The sequence below is a fragment of the Parasteatoda tepidariorum genome, chromosome 2 (assembly GCF_043381705.1).
Source record: "Parasteatoda tepidariorum isolate YZ-2023 chromosome 2, CAS_Ptep_4.0, whole genome shotgun sequence".
NCBI classification, from domain to species: domain Eukaryota; kingdom Metazoa; phylum Arthropoda; class Arachnida; order Araneae; family Theridiidae; genus Parasteatoda; species Parasteatoda tepidariorum.
The window spans coordinates 98,277,624-98,296,196 of record NC_092205.1 but is presented as its reverse complement, the minus strand read 5'-3'; the positions used below and the strand labels follow the sequence as shown (position 1 = coordinate 98,296,196).

Sequence of the window (18,573 nt, the reverse complement as noted above, 5' to 3'; positions counted from 1 at the left end):
TGGTGGGAAAGACTTTAAAACAAAACTTACAACAGTTACTTTTCTCAACAACTGAAATTTAGAATAGTGTGATTAAGAAAAATTTGTGAACTGTTTGCAATTTCAAATTAATATTGAAATGCACAGGTTAGAATTTTCTACAGTGAAAAGTTTTCGGAACTTCAGTGTTCAAAAAAGTATACAAAAGCTAGACGTTAAGAACGTATCCAATGAGCGAGCAAAGCGAGCATTGGATTGCGAAGCAATCCGAAATGAACTGCGAAAGCAGTTCCGGGGGTTGGCGAGCTCCAGCGAGCAGGGGGCGAAGCCTCCTATTATTATATATTGCCTAATTGAAGCAATGGATGAAGGAGCGTAAACAAGTGCAAACCGGTGCCAGTCGTGTAGAAACAATGAAGCTGTAAAGCATCACCTGATAATTATGATTTTACATAGAATCTTTAGTGAGTCTAGCAATTCGACCAGCTGCATGCTTTAATTTAAACGTGATGATGCTCTTGTTATTTAAAACGGCACTTCAAAACCAAATAAATTATACCTTACCGCTACTAAAAGTTAAAATACTTATATTACCATTCAAACTGGTAGGGCCGTTAATGTGCCCGTTATTTAGCTAATCTGCAAATTAAAAGGGGGTGATCCCTTAAATTACGGAATGAAGAACATTTTATCTAGATTATGGGTACATTAACCATTTCCCTATCGTTAAATTTCACAAGTTCGTTTCACAACTTCGTATCGCAGAGTTTTAATTGATTCATAATAGATTCTATCACCAGACTTGCCCATTGCTTAATAGAATAAATATATTGCTTTAGATGTCGGAAAGTAAATAGTCTAAATTAGTTGATTGTTTGACTAACTTGATTCTTTAAATATCGAAAAATAAGTGAATGACAATATGTTAGTTTCCTTAATTGTAATAATAATTTATACCGGACTCAGTAGATTTAATTTTGAACTGGTGGCTAATTAAATCAACTAATTAGTTGATTTTACTTGATTAAAAATTTCATTCGCTTTCAAAAATGGAATAAAAATCATCGTAAGAGTAACAGAATATACAAAATGGAAATAACAGTTGACATGTTTCGAGCGCTCGAAAATAGACGCCCATTTTCAAGACTTGCCAGACGTGAATGACAAGAAACAAAAGTGATTCGAAAACGAAGTAGAAAAATGGAAAAATAATGGTGGAAAAAAACTAGATAAACCATAGTAGCTGAGAGAGAAAAAAATAAAGAATATAATGAATTGATTATTTGATTAACTTGATTCTTTAGATATCGAAAAATAAACAAATTACGTTGTCTTGATTTACACGTACATTAACGTAGCTGTTGTTCCAGTAAATATCGTATTTTAACAAACAACAACATATGCTTATAACGGATAATATTGGTATTTTGAAAAATTCAACGATTTTCGGCACTTCAGCAAATCATACTTGTTAGTTTAGCACTTGTTCTAAATCAACAGAATAACTGACTTCTGCTTTTTAAACGGTAACGTTCGCACACTTCTTTCTGTTACTTAATTAATAAGGTTGCCACGTTGATTCTTCTTAAAATTAAATATTTCAATTTCTGCGAATGTTAACCATAATAATTTAAATTCTACTTCATTTTGAGAAAAACCTAATAATTCTGAACTACAAAAATTTATCTGCCATCCTTTACTTTTATGTTATTTACTGGAAAAGATCAATAATGTTCCAAGTGCAACAGGGATTAGATTAAAACCTTCTATTATGGAAAAATAAAACTTAATTTACGTCACTTCCTTCTCATTTTAGCCAGATAATAGCATGAGAATATTTGTTATAACAAGGAATTTCTGAATTATATTCATTCTATTGGGTTCAGAAACAGGATTTCATTAAAATAGTTGCGCATCTTAAGTACATCTAACAAAAATGAATTGAATACTGATATTTCAGTCAGGAAATTTAAATCGATACTATTCAACCTTATTTCGTAGCTGGGATACATTAGAAATACAATTATACTCTAAATTTCATTTAAAAAGTCTTGTATGTTAATTACACACAAAAGAATGAACTTTTAAGGGTACAGGAAACAAAAAAAAAATTTCTTCCCAAATAACCTTTTGTTCGAACAATCGAATTTTCACCAAGTGCCAAACTTGGTGGTTCAAGGGAATGACCTCACCCCAAATATGTTAATTAATTGGTGCTAATAACTCTTAATTAAGTTATATGATGATGATTATATTGATGTAATTGCTTGTTCCTTTCCTGCTGTGGAAGAGGCATTTCTTGCCCTTGAGGTGGCTGAAAGACAAATGGGGCTAGTCATAAATGTAGAGAAAACAAAATACAGTCAATCCTCTATTTAACGATGTTGCTAAATTCCGATATTAAGTTCGTTATATAGAAAATTCGTTAAATAGGAAATCATCTTTTGAAATACTTAAACACAAAGCAGGTTTGAAATTCATAAATACTAGACACAATTAAAATAGTAATTGGTGCACCTTTATCTTGTAATCTACTATTTATTTTTTTAAAATCATAACCATAATAGAAATCTGCATGGAAAGCAAAAATAGAGCAAAACATTATCCAGTGTTACACCATCATGCTACATACATTTTCAACTAAAAAAAGCTAAATTTATGTATAAAATTATTGTCATATTTATTATAAAAGCAACTTTAAACATACAACACCACATGCGTTCTTAAATTTAACTGGTAGTGATAAAATCCGTTTTGTCTGAGTTTTTTTGTTTCAAATGCAAACGAAAAGAGAAAGCGTTTTTACTGCTTTCTCTAAAAGTTAAGTGGCTGCGAAAATCAATTCAAGGTCATTTCCCTCATAAAATGCTTTTACACGTTTGAAATATTTTGAGAAATAGGGAAAGTGAATCTCAAAGAAAAATTCGTATAATATGGAAATAAGTAGAAAATTCACTTAGCTATTTGGAAGTTATTTTACAAAGAAATTTCCAAAATATTCGCAAAATAGAGAAAGTCGATAAAAAATCGCAAAATAGAGAAATTGGAAAAAAAGAAGTACGTTAAATAGACGCCCGACTGTAAATGTTATTTTCAAGAAACAAGAGTCCCAGACCCCTATCTTGATATAGCTTATATCTTTGAAACAGTTAGGAGTTTTACTTACTTAGAATCAATTATTTATTATTTCATACAAAATGTCTCCTGAAATAAAAAACTGACAAATAAAGCTGTCTATGGGCTGAGAAGATTTATTATATCTAGGTTTCTTTCCAGAAAAACAAAGTTCTTAATTTACAAAACTCTTGACGTATGCTTCTGACAAAATCAAAACTGAAGGAAAATTGTATCGCGATATTTAAGAGAAGGATTTTGCAGAGTATACTTGGCTGTGATAGTGAAAACAATAACTGGAGAAGGAGATTTAATTTAGAACTGTGCAAGATTTATAAACAACCTGATGTTATTAAATACATAAAAATAAATAGAATGAATTGAATGGCTCACGTGATTCGAATGAGTGATGATACAATAAAAATATATTACTGCTTTTTATGACCCACTGGAACAAAAAAGCGGGGAAGGCTGCTGTTGAGATGGGCTGATTCGGTGGAATCTGATTTTCTTGCAATTAGTGAAAAGAATCGGATATCAAAGATAAAGCGGAAGTCGTTAAGGAGAAATCGTTAGAGGAAGGCATTGGCCCACGTTGGGCTGTCTGGCCAACTATGATGATTATTAATTAGGTTACATAATTAATACAGAATCGCAGTTTCTCTGATTTTAAAGAATAATCACAAATTTTATTGGCTGGATTTTTGACCTTCAAAATATGTGAAGTTGCTATCAGAAGGCCCAGAAATTTTGACAAGAGAGACGTTGAAAATTTTGGGTTATTTCTATATATCTTAGAAAACGCGAATCAAAGAACTTACGAAGATAAAATTTGCTTATCTGGTTTACTAGAATCAAGATAATTTCATACAAAAAAAAAGATTAATTTTTACTTATTATTTATTATTTTTTTGCTTTATTCAATAATGGTCAAAAAGTTTTTGGAATGGGTCGAATGAATGAAAAATGAAAGTTTAATTTTTCTTTACTATTTGATCAACAGCTTAGAAGCTATTCGAAACTCGAAAACTATTTGATCAATTTCGTTTGAATTTTCTTTTTTTCTACTTTGAAGAGTACATGGTTTAAAAAAAAGTGTATGCATTACAATTTAAAATTCTTCGATCCTTATTAAATTGAAAAAATAATTATTTTTAGTCTGAAATTATCTTCGGATAAACGAATTTGATGATTGCGTGCAAAAAATTTTCGGTTTACTTAAAAACTTTCAGAGGCTTGGCTGAATACCCAAAAAGTGACATTAACATCAAAAGCGACCACTCGCTTTAACTATTGTTACCTCATTTTCCAGATTTCGACTACTCTCAGACATTAATAGTCAAAAATTTATAATAAAAACTCAAATAATAAGGAAGGCAAGTATGTTTTTGTTCGGTAACTAACAAGTAAAATCCATAATAAATGAAAAAGGCTTTTCTCTCGCTAAAGTTGTTAAATTTCGTATCCTATGTATTTCGTAAGACGTATTTAAAAATATGTAACTCCAAGAGGAAATTACTTTGCAACCATTTTTACCAATGGGACAATGGTAAAAACAATAATTTATATATATAACTGTATTATTTAAATGGTTTCTAAACTTAAGTTACAAATGTGCCATGTTAAGACTTAAGGAAAGTTGTACGGAAGCGACGGAATGGACTATTTTTTTTCAGTCAGTCGAACTTTTTATTCAAATAATGAGATATTATCGGGAGTGTGTAGTGAGGTTAAAAAAAATTCGATTCGTTGGTATCGTTCAATAAAACCGACTGGTATCAGTATTTTTGTTTTTATAATACCAAAAATATCGAATTTAATAATATGATAGTATATATATATAATTTTTTTAAGTGCTCCTCACACTATTGTGTTGATATATTTTGCTTTGGCTATATTGATACAATATTAGAAAGCACTCCTTTTTGCGGATAAAATCGTGTGAGCTGATAAAGAGATTTTTTTCCGGATTTTTATTATTTTATTAAAAATAATTTTCCTTTTCTCTTTTTTCATTATTCTGCAATTTTTCCCATGTTTTCTCTACATTTTGAATAATTTCAGACAATAATTAATAGTCTTTATTCTTATCTGAAATTTTTATTTAAATTAAACTCTTCTTCTCTTTGTACGAAAAATATTTAATATAGTTTAGTATGAAATTTAATATGGTTTACTGCTGTGAATCATATTGTTTAGTGTCATTCAATTTAATAGAAATAATCTTTAGTTTAATTTTTTTAAATACTTCCTTCATTTGTGAGCTGCAATAATTTCAATTTCTAATGACTCAAAAATTTCAGTTTTAAAGAATTTTTGTGAAGGACTTTTTGTAAAGGATTTCATTCTCCATGCAATGTCAATTCAACAGCTTTATCTATTAAATGCTGTGAAATTTAATAAAATATTTCATGAATACTGCGCAGCTCGTTCAATGGTTAAGAAAAGAAATTATTCAGAAAATGGGAGCTGAATAATTGCACCTACAGAAACCTTCCTTCTACCTATTCTTTGAACAAAATATAATAGCAAGCAGAATAAAGAACCAATAATAACACGTACATTGAGAATTTTGAGTGCTCTTTCTTCGACTTTTACTCTCAGGGAGTTTGTCTAAACAAATACGAGACCCACGAGGCCCAGTGATAGTGTTTTTTCTGCAGCAGCAGATGTTACTTAAAACACCATTTATTCAGATTAAATAGATAAGTCTATTGGTCTTTAGGCTGGGATTTAAAGAGTCACAGAGGATAGGTATTATTATAAATCCACACTGACAACAGCGTTTGTTTTGTGTTAATAAAGCAAATAACACTTATGAAGAAATTTAAATACTCTGAAAACAAAACTCCCGATATTTTTTTTTCATGTAAATGTATCAACTAAAATGCAAATGTGAATTCTGCCGGAAAATGGAATATGGAACCACGAAGTGGTGAGTTCGCGTAGACGAATATAAAGAGGGAATTGCTAAAATACGAGCCCCGAGCATGATTTTTACCCCATCGCTTTAGTTCGTTTCTAAAATACCAATGGCATAGAATCAGAGCAATGCTGCCTAATAAGACAGAAAGCGATAACTCAATTGAAGATGGCAAACTTAGTGGAACTTTTCATCTATGACAGTGTTTTCCAAACTTATGACTTTTGTGTACCCTTTCCAAATTTTTCGTAACACTGTGTACCACTAATAAAATGAATGTATGTATAATGAATGTATTATTTTAAAATTGTTTTTCTTTTTTAGAACAAAGTTTTGTCGATACTAACCAGTGATCCGTATTCTATGTTAGGGATAAATATTATATTTTATAAAAATAATCAAAATAAGTAGAATTTATTACCAAACCTTTACTATAAAGAAATTGCACAAAAGTTAAAAATCACAACTATCTGTTGACATCACCCACTGATTATTAGCTGTTAACTCAGCAAAAAATAGCCGATAGAAAAATACGCAATCATAAATTTTCATGGCTATATTGTTTCTAAAAAAAAAATTGAAATTTTCGTTTGTTGCAAGATATTTCGCTTAAGAACGCGTACCCCCGCTAAACTTTTCCCGTACCCCTGGGGGTACGCATACCACACTTTGGGAAACACTGATCTATGAGTTCGTGTTGGCGAATCGCTGCAGGCGGCTAGTCTACTAAAATGTAGCGATGTTTTCCTTTAGGTATCGACATTTTCTTTTATATTATCTATCATTAAAAGAGTGATCGATGGAAAAACCGACGTGAACTAACCTCTGTGCAGCCTAATCTTGCCGTACGCTCAATATTAAAAAGATTCCCTTAACTAATAAAAATCAAGTAAATGGTGAGAAAATGCAGTAAAAGATTGAAGTGCGAAATTTCGAAAAAAAGTGAGTTTGCCTTCTTTTATTGTCGGATCAAATATAATTTAATGTTTTGGAAATACTAATCGTTACTATCTTTTGATTAAACGTAAGTAAACATTTATGAGTGATATTATAAAGTACCGATACTTTCTTTCAATACGTATCGATATTTCCTTTAATATTATCATGTCACTCAAAGACAATCTGGGGTTTACAGTTAAACTACTGAAAGCAAATTGAGTTAAATCAGTTTCCGTGAAGCATAATCAACAATCAAAAGTTTCACTTAAATAATAGAAATGAATTGAATGGGGTAGAAAATGTAGCAATAGAATGAAGTGCGGAGTTGGAAGGAAAGAAAGTTTACCTTCTATTGTTGCGGAGTCTGGAGTAGCGAAGCGATGAAGCCATAACAAATGTTTCTTTTAACGAGGTTTTGGCTATTTCCGCTGTTTTGAGAGAAACAATCAGGGTCTTCTCACTCATCGCCCATTTCCCACCCCCCCTTCCAAACAAACACAAGAATCCATTCCCGTCATCGCTTCTATTACGTAGTTGGCATATGAACTAAACATATTATTTAGTGGAAGTTTATGAGGACGCCATGTCGCGGCAGAAACCCTTCATGGCCAATTTTCTGTTTTTACAACTCAAGTAATTTGAAGTATAGGAAAAAGTTCATAGAGTAAGTTTCCATAGCCCATTAACATCATGTAAAGGGATACAACGGTATATATATATATTCATATATGTGTGTGTGCGTGTGTGTGTGTCACATAAAAAGCTTCAACTAATCTTTTTATGTTATGTCTTTTCTGTAAAAACTTTTCCTGAATTTATTATTCAAAACGAAACGCTCTTTTTCACACTTAAAAATTCACATCCTGTGTTTTAATCTATTTTTATTTCAAGTATGCATTAATTATCATTCTGGTGATTAGCCCTCTAACTAGTCGTGAAAAAGACTTTTTCCCTGGACCCTTTTAACAAACCAATAACGATTACTAATTTTTCCCTTATTCCCTAAAATGAAACATTTTACGTATTTACTTTGAAAGATTTTCCCTAACTTTTATTGAGGAGCACAACGATTTCGTGTCCACTTTGATAGCTGTTCTCAGTCTAATAATTAATAAATATATTTCGTATCCTCTTCCTAAGACCTGCTTTTATCCTTCCTCTCGGCAACGACGTTATATATATATATATGCAATCTTCACTAACGTAGCAAATAAGGGAGCAATAGTGGTATATTAGGACGATTAATTGATTGATATTGTAGACATAGATTAATATTACATTTTTATATTTAAATTATAGTAAACGAAAGTATATTCCCTTTTTAGATGTTTCAAGGAATCTTCTCGATAAAGAGGAAAACAATTACTCAGTATGGAAACTTCTTGAATTGTTTTAAGCAGTTCAATGTATTAATATATAATAATAATCTGCAAGCTCATATAATATTTGAAACTGATTTTTACAAAGGAAAATAAAATGAAAATAAATGTCGTGGAATCAATAAGTGGATATGAAAATGTTTAGAATTCTTTATTTTCTTTAAATTGTGAGAAAAAGAGACTGCAAGAAATTAAAAATAAGAATGCCTAAGTGGAAGAAGGTTTTGAAAATTTTACCCTACCCGACCCCTGTGCGGTGATTTGCATTCCGGTAAAACTTTTGTTACCACTACAACACTGAATTCAAGTAAAGCATTAGCCATTAAGATTAAACGCAAAGAAAGGGTATATCTTGAGCTACGAATGAATAAAGCAAAAATATCAGGAATAAAGCATAAATAAAAAACCAAAAGGAAGAATTTATGTCTTTATTTGCTTTTCATTCAGGTTGGTTGGATTAATCGTTAAGAGAAAACTCGAAGATACTTTTTCAAAATATCAAATGACAGTGTTTGGATTATTTCTCATCTCTTTCTATAATTTGTTTGTATTTTCATATTTTGATTGTAAAATTTCAATATTTAAATCTTTATGGTTTGAACCATTAAGATCAAACATAAAGAAAGGGTGTTTCGTGAGCTAGGAATGAATAAGGCAAAAACTGGGAGAATAAAGCATTGAAAAAACTGAAATGGCAGAATTTGTGTTTTTATTTGTTCTTCATTTACGTTGGTTTGATTGTTCATTAAGAGAAAACCTGAAGAGACTTTTTCAAAATATCAAATAACAGTGAAATTATGACAGGATTATTTCTCACTCATATATTTTTTATATTGTGAATGTAAAATTTCACTATTTAAAGCTGCATGATTTACTCTTAGGTTTCCCTGAATTCTCTTCTTTCTTATATTTTAAATTTTTGATTACTAATGTCATTGAAATAAAATTTGCCAAGCGAGTCAAATATTTCAGAAATTACAATTATTTCAATGCAATCAACAAACCATTTTGCATTATTCCTGTTCTTAAAAACTGCTTAAAAACTGTAACAATTACTAGACGCACTACAAGATTCGATGTAAAATTTTAGTTATCAGATAATACCATACAACTTTATTGTTTTTACTGGGATGAGACCGGTTTGCACTTGTTTACGTTCTTGTATCCATTGGTTAACATTGTAATGCAATATGTTAAAAATAAATACAAATAGGAAGTATATAAAAATCTCCTGAATAAAAACCCATTATGTTTAAATATAAATGAGATAAAATACAAACTCGTGCAAATCATGTAATAATTATTAAGAAAGTACAGTGCGTCTCATAATTTGGTCTAATTATTATAATATAATAATATAATACCTGATATAATAAATATTCTATATTTATATAATATATCGTCTAATTTATCTAATTGTCGAATTTAACCAATAGATACACTAACGTAAGCAAGTGCAGACGAGTTTCAGTCGCGCAAAAAAAGCTGTATGATTAATATTTTACATAGAATCTAATAATACGTCTAATAATTAGGCCAGGGACTGTAGTTTACAATGTTATATGAGGTTTAATATCCTCATGCGTTAACAACTCGAGAACCAAAAATTAACAGAACAGCAGTGATGTAAGGAAACTGTTGTGGTTTATTAATTAACCCCCTATAACCAAGGTTTGTTTTGAATTCGAACGACTCATCCACCGATCCAAATATTTACTATCTTATGATCATCATAATTGACACTCACTATTTATTCTCTACTGTCTTAGGTAGGAAACACTTCGTGATCAACACTTTGAGCATAATAAAAACGAAAGCCTTTGAATTAGCACTGCTACAAAAAAGAATTATTAAAAAACTAGGCAAAGGAAACTTTGGAAGACGATCTTAACCCTGATGATGAAACCTATACTATTCATACGGGTAACAACATACTTTTAAAACCTCGTTCAACTTTTTTTTTTTCCAATTTTAACTTTCGACGTTTTCACCGATGAGTTTAATTTTCAACTATTGCTTTAACATAACTCTTCACTTTTAATGAAACGAGGCTGCATTTTACTAAGTAACTTTTGCCAATTATCTCTTGTTATTGATTTTTTACTCAGTTTTAGTTGTGATGTGATGGTTTTCCTTTCTGTAAAGATTTTTATTTTATGTTTTTACATTCCATTACTGTTCATGGTTATTTGATATTTTCCACTCGAATTTTACAACTCGAATGATGTTTTGTTTAAAACTTTCTTTTTGTGTTTTGCATTATTTTGAGTTTGCTAATAATCGTGAGGTCAGGGACATTGTCAAGTCCTTCGACCGTGCGTGTCTCTAGAGAACGTTGGGTTCCATCTTAGGAACTCTAATGTGATGACTTCCCATGAGCTCAGTATTGGGCGGGAAAGAGTACCAATTATTATTATTATGAAGATTGTTGACCTAGAAACCTCTTACGGTGGGGAAATCTCATTTTTAGCAAGAATATAATTATTGGTGGATCAGTGGGATACAGCATTCGCCTCCCAATGAACCGGGTTCGAGTCCCAGCGGTGGCTGGTCGATACAAATTCAGCATCCGGCTCGCACTGACCACAGTGCTGTCGTAAAATATCCTTAGTGGTATCTTAGTGGATCATGAGTTAGAGTCACCTTCCCGGGCAAGGCATGGGTGTTCTTTCCTTCTCTGTCCCTACTGTGGGAGCAACGTAGGCATACCTAATATGGTGCCCCTGAAAGAGTGGCCAACAAATCTGCCCTTCATATGTCTGTATGACGAAAGGTCATCCTCCAGGTGGGCATTAGATAAACATTATATAAAAAAGTACTATTATTAAGAATAAATTAAGGATGGTCATTACGGAACATCCTGTGACCATTTCGATTGTAATAATGCATTGCAACTAATATCGATACTTGTAGTTTAAAATCATCGTAATCGATATCTTAGGTAAGAAAAAGCATCGGGACTCACCTTCTGACAGTGGCGAGATCTCCTCTTTCGACCGATAGAAGAAATTTCTTCTCTTCTTGAGTAAGTTGTGCGTGAGTCCGATGAGGAAGGGGAGGTGGTATAAGGATGGGGTCCTCCTCCGGACATCCATCCTCTTGGACATCCATCACTACCGCTGAAAGAATTAAACATCATGAAGGATCCATTAGAAATACATGTCATAAACTGAAAAAATCTGCTCCTAGCACTATGCCACAATCTTCGGTACTTTCTAATCTACACGATAATTTTTATGCTTATTACAATCTACCTAGGCTAGTAAAGAAATGTGCTAAGAATTATTCACTCAGACTGAATGTGCTTAGACTCATTCCAGTAAATCTTTACCAATTAACTTTCCCTGAGCTGCGGTGTCTCAGTTAATGGAGCATGCGACCCAGTGAGGTGACCCAGGTTCAAATAACAGCGGTGGCTGGTACATACGAATTCCGCTTCGACTCGCACCGATTATAATGCTGACGTGTGATCATGAGTTAGAATCCACTTGCCGTCGGGAAAACCGTTTGAGGTTTTCGTGGTTTTCCTCACCATTTCTTATTCATCAGTCTTCTGAGTTGGGTCAAAATTACAATTCTAAGAAGTTGAACATTGATAGTGGTAAGCTCAGAATTGGGTCAGCTGGTTAACATAGGTCATAAAATTAGCCTTCAATACTCTGGGCAAATTGTCTGAAATAAATCAGGCTAATTGACCAATGACTGATATGTTTCCCAATCAACCTTAATGTTAATGTTAAAAAAAGGGTAAACAGCAATAGGCCGGAAAGAAACGGCTTATTAAATCCTGTGAACTTTTCTATTTATTACAAAATGACGGATGTTTATAGAAAATGGATTATTTCATAAGCCTACGATATATACAATTTCTCCTATAATAAAATAAAAGGAAAAAATAGAAATATGCTTAAACTTAACATGTATACCGATAACCATTTTTCTACGTAACGTTCTACAATATCTACAGGGAGAATTCATCTTGAATTATAGTTCGTTCACCAGGAGTTGGCACTTGTCTCCACCTCCTTGGACGCAGAGTTCATTTCAGAACGGGAGTAAGAAGAGAAACATCTCCGCGCTTGAAATTGAGACTACCTTTAATGCGCCCCAAACACGAATAGTGACTTTTCTTTCAGTCACTTACTTCACTTTATCATCTGCTATTATACCTTTCATTTCTCTGACTGATTAAATATATTTTAAATTTAAAAACTGCTGTTTCCCAAAGAAAATGTCTCAAAAAGGCTATTTACTCAAAAGAGAAAAATACTATGAAAAAGGGGCGAAATATCATCAAATTTGTGAAATAATCAAAAAAATGCTCATAAATTTGGCGAAATAAATATTTTTGCCATACGATCGCCAAATAGCAATCTTGTTCAGGATTGCTCGCTACCTTCTCCCAAATAGTATCGTCCTATACCACGTGATGAAGGCGGAGCCAAGTGCCAACTCCTGGTGAACGAACTATAAAAAGGCTATAAGGGCACGTTAGTTAAAGGCTTTAGTTATAGACGTGTAAAAAGTTATGAAGTGATCAATGCATAATATATTTTCCAATGAGCCTAAATGTATATAGGCAATGAGCCGGAAGCAAGTTAGGTTAATTAAATCCTTTTCACTTTTCCATTTAGTACAAAAAGACGGCAGATTTTAAGGAACAGATTATTCAATAATGCTGCAATACATACTATTTTACCTATAATAAATTAAAACAAAATATATAGTTTCATTCAAAATGTGTGTCTCAATAACCAGTTTTTCTTCGTATCGTTGTTCGATAACAACCGGGAGAATTCATCTTGAATTAAAAAGGCATTAAAGGAATTTATAAGTAGTTGAATATCTTTTACAGAACACTATGTTATTGAATTTTAATATCTTCTCCCTCTGCAATAAATATAGAGAAAAAGAACAACCGTAATGATTCAAGTAATACTTAATAATTATAACTTTAATCGGTTTTATTCGAAAATAACTTTTTCTATGTTTTCAACAACTATCGATTATATTCAGATGGAATTTTAAAAGTACTGTTGAAATTTAGAAAATATCGGGTATTTTAAATCCTTGAACTTAAATACCGTCCATCACTTTTATAATACACAGTTGATATGATTAAATTAACACTATAATTTACAGCTTTATTCAGTAGTTAGTCTGTTAATATAGTTCTTTATTCCATTCTGTTAGTGTAATTCTTTTTTCTAAGATTATACTGTTCAAGAATAACCAAGAATTGCGATGAAATTATGAAAGTACTATTGCATTTCACGATAGAATTAATACTTATAGTCAGTGATTTTAATATTTTCCATTGTTTCTTTAATAAAACAACAAAAAGAAACAATTGGAATTGCTCTAATTAATATTTTTAATTAGCACCACCTGTGTAGAGGAATGTTACAAATTAAGAAGTATAGAATAAACCAAACACCATATAATCAGTTAATTTTTTTTCTATGGCATGATAGGTGAATTTATATATCGTTTAATTACATGAACAAAAGTACAAAAAAGTTAATATAAATGTAATTAACCGGTTTCTTCTAAAAGCATTTCATCTCTTAATTTTATGAAAATGAATTACTCAGGGAGAAATATAAATTTAAATCCATTACTGAAATTCAAGACGCCTGCTTGGAAAATTTAGATTAAATCCTTGGTTCCCAGCGTGGATGTTACGGTCCTCAGGGGGTGCCTGAGGCTAGGGGGGCGATAGCTGAATCAGAATAAATTGCGAGGCTTTGTGTTTGCTTTGTTTAGTGAATATTTAACACTAGAAAGAGTTAATACCTAAATTGCCCAAAAGCAGTAAAAATTACTGCATTGTGAAAGAATAACTAATGTGTAAAGAAATTTGTCTAATTAATTTTTAATACTTTTGATATTATTTGCAGTTATATAACAAATTATTAGTAAATATTAACAATAAAAAAATTTACTTCACTTGGAAAAAAAAGTAATTTATTCATTATTATTTGTACGTTTTTTGCAAATGAAAAAGCAGTCAAAATGACTTCCTTGGGCAATCTAGTGTTAAACTGGAGATATATAGCATGCATAGTGATAGTTATACAAATGGTATTCATTTTTTTTCAATGTTTACCTTCGGTATAGACAAGATGTCGATATTCATAGCCAAAAGCAATGAATACATAAATTTACAGAGAATATTTATCATAGATTTCGGACTCGCACAAGAGCGACACCAAATTTAATACCATATGCGAGGCGGAGATATATCGATGTGAAGATATATCGATAAGTGTTAAGGAAATAAGTAAACAGTTCAAAAATATACAAAACCTCTCTTTTGATCATTCTGAAATAAATTTTATCGTCAGTAATTAAATTAAATGCTTGATCAATAAATTTTGTAATGTCAATAATAAAATTTTGAAAATTCAAGCGCTTTGATTACAAAAAGAAGTAGCTATTATGTACCCTGAATTATGGAAACCAGTGACATTCTTATTTGTTTTTGCAGCTTATTTTGTTTAGACGGGATTCTGTACAAAAAACTGATAAGCTAATTTAAATCAAAAACCGATTGCATATAACTAGATGATGAGATTTAAAATTGCTTTTTAAAATTTTACCTCGATATTGATTGTAAAATTGCACCAAGCTCAATATCCATATTAAATTATTGTTTTATTCTTTTTCTGCTTAAAAATTTTTTTAACAGATAAGATAACACAATTTAAAATAGTTTATGAGTCACATAATTTGTGCTTTAATTTATTTTGAGCATTTGTACCAACCTTGAAATAACTATTAAATGCTATTACTGTTCATGGTTANAATAAAAAAATTTACTTCACTTGGAAAAAAAAGTAATTTATTCATTATTATTTGTACGTTTTTTGCAAATGAAAAAGCAGTCAAAATGACTTCCTTGGGCAATCTAGTGTTAAACTGGAGATATATAGCATGCATAGTGATAGTTATACAAATGGTATTCATTTTTTTTCAATGTTTACCTTCGGTATAGACAAGATGTCGATATTCATAGCCAAAAGCAATGAATACATAAATTTACAGAGAATATTTATCATAGATTTCGGACTCGCACAAGAGCGACACCAAATTTAATACCATATGCGAGGCGGAGATATATCGATGTGAAGATATATCGATAAGTGTTAAGGAAATAAGTAAACAGTTCAAAAATATATCATTCTAAAATAAATTTTATCGTCAGTAATAAAATTAAATGCGTGATCAATAAATTTTGTAATGTCAATAATAATATTTTGAAAATTCAAGCGCTTTGATTACTAAAAGAAGTAGCTATCATGTACCCTGAATTATGGAAACCAGAAACATTCTTATTTGTTTTTGCAGCTTATTTTGTACAGACGGGATTCTGTACAAAAACCTGATAAGCTAATTTAAATCAAAAACCGATTGCATATAACTAGATGATGAGATTTAATATTGCTTTTTAGAATTTTACCTCGATATTGACAATCTTGTAAAATTACGCCAAGCTAAATATCCATATTAAATTATTGTTTTATTCTTTTTTTGCTTAAATTTTTTTTATAAAAGATAAGATAACGCAATTTAAAATAGTTTATGAGTCACATAATTTGTGCTTTAATTTATTTTGAGCATTTGTACCAACCTTGAAATAACTATCGCAAAATCGGGTTTTGTATTTTACAAAATATGAAAGAATCTGTTTACATTTAATTATACTTACTTTTTTTTCAGCTTTGTATTTTTACTTTATTTGAAATAAGCAATTTACATTAGATGGTGTTTTAATTATTACTAGACAATTGTAACATTACATTTTCATAGATAAACTTTCTATGAAAGAAAATACGTACGCTTTTGTAAAGGTTTCAAATAATAGGCATCACATATAACGGGCATAATATATATAACTGGTATAATGATTTTAAAATGATATATTTACTAAAGTTTAAGGTATTTTGGGAGGTTTATATGAGGTGTGAAGGTTGATTTGAGGTTTATCCGAGACAACCTTAAAATATCTACCTAAAATATCTAAAATATCTTATTTAAAAGACAACCTTAAAATATCTACCTCCCAAGATGATGTAATCAAAGTGTATGGAACTGTTTTATTCAATCTTGAGTTTGCTTTGAAGTTGAGGGAACTCTACTTTAGCACAACTAGCTTAGGAAGGTTGTTTATGAGCTGTATGGATTTTTTTTCTACGCTTTTTTTTCTACAAGCAAATACCTATATTTGAGGTGTGAATAATTTCACCCGATCTAAACTGAAATTTTTTTTTAGTTATATATGAGGATTTTGCGAGGTGTAAATGAGGGTGAAATTGAGGTTTATTAATTGAGGGTTATTTTTGGTACAAAATATAACTTCATTTTGTACCCCAAGTGTGTTTTTTATATCTTTCAACCTCAAAAATACCATATTTTTTGTAAGGGGTTCTTATAAGATTTTATTAGTAGCAACATTTTGCTATTTTTAAGGTGATTAATAAAGAATTTTGGGAGTAAACATTTTTGATTGAAATCTCTAATTTTTATTCCTCGATATAACAAACAACCTTAATATAATAGAAAAGAATAACTACAAGGGGGGGGGAGGCGTTGAAAAATCTTTATTTTGCAAAGTGGACATTAGTGGTGGTCCAAAAAAGGCTGGAAAACTACTCAAAATTTACAATTTTGCATGGTTTAACCAAAATAACATATTTTAATCAACTAATTTTTAAGCGAAGCGAGAGAAGATTCCTAATTTGCAAGAGTTTCCTAAAACACGGCACCCCTCCTGTAGCCGAAGAAAATCAAATGGTGGACTTGACCAAGAACATTTGAAAATACACGTGAAATACGACAGTAAGAAAACAAAGGCCATATATTGGCTGTAGTGCTAGCACAGATGTTGTTTAAAAACATTTCTTTTGTTGTGCTCATCTTTGAAGTGCATAATTATTTGCAAATGCGAGTGATTAATTATTTTTCTTTTTTTTATATTATAAAATTATCTATAGTCAAAATTATAAATGATTTAACCAGAGACACCAAACCAAAGACGAAAGACTTGTTAACCAAAAACATTACATTTACATTTATAATTTTTAAGATAACACTGCATTATTCATGGTTTTGCAAATTGAGCCAATTCTTAATGATTTATATCGGTCACATGTACAGTGTGCATAGAAAGAACAGCTCTGAATAACTTCTGATCTAATGATCGGATATTCACGTAGTAGGACTCAATCTTCATGATTTACTAGAGGGACATTAATTATTACAGACAATATTTTAAGTTACGAAATCCGACACCCCTAAATTATAGAGGGTAGCCGCAATTTGGGAAATCTGGATTCCATAGTTAGGTTAGGAAAACGATCCAAAGTTTGGATCACTTATTGTAATTTTTTTTTTCGTATTTCGCCGTATTTCAAGAACTTTTTAAACTTATTAAAAAAAATTGTAAACAAATACAAAATTCGTTCATCTTAAGATAGTTCCATGCAAACAATAACTTTGGGTAAATATTTATTGTTCTTATTATTTTATTTAAGAATAGTTGAAAAGTTTTTTTTAATTGTGAAGTATATAATTTTTACATCATTTTCATGATTATAAAATTTAAAAAAGATAACATAAAATTTGAGCAACTAGTTTCTCAGAAATCAAATTTTAAAAAAGTCGCATATTTAAAAATCGATTTCTAAGGAACTATTTGATCAATTTTGTACAAATTTTGTATTTCGCCCTGTAAAATTACATTTTTAAAAATGATGCAAAAATTATATAGTTTACAATTCAAAGTTTTTTTTTACTATTATTAAATAAAATAATAAATATTTACTAAAAGTTGTGCTTGTATGGAATTATCTTTGGAAAACCAAATTTCATAATTGCGTGCAAAAAGTTTTCAATTCGCTTAAAAAGTTCTCAAGATATGGTGAAATATACAAAAGATGAAATCAACATTAAGGGGTCAAAACTTTGGATCGTTCTTCACACCAAACTGTAGAGCTCCTAATTCCCAGATTGCGGCTTCCCTCTGTATTTAGAGAATTAGAAATTCGATACCATTGAAAAAAAGGTATGTTTATTCAGAGAAAGAATATTTTTGTGTCTGATTTCGTTACTTAAAATATTGTCTGCATATTAATTGGCATATTTAAAGTCCCTCCTTTAAAATTTAATTGTAGAGCTTGAAGATCCAATCTTTAGATCAAAAGTTATTCAGGCTGGTACGTTTATTTTTTTGCGCAC

General features: G+C 30.6%; 1 protein-coding gene across 1 annotated transcript in view; it reads right to left on the bottom strand.

Moving 5' to 3' along the window:
* The window catches only part of LOC107445755 (transient receptor potential-gamma protein-like), a 93,516-nt gene that overhangs the window by 58,915 nt on the left and 16,028 nt on the right, over nt 1-18,573 (bottom strand). Inside the window, exon 2 of the mRNA XM_021145790.3 lies at nt 11,300-11,453. Coding sequence (XP_021001449.2) covers nt 11,300-11,445 — 146 coding nt within the window. The 5' untranslated portion in view covers nt 11,446-11,453. The remainder of the gene's footprint in view (nt 1-11,299; nt 11,454-18,573) is intronic.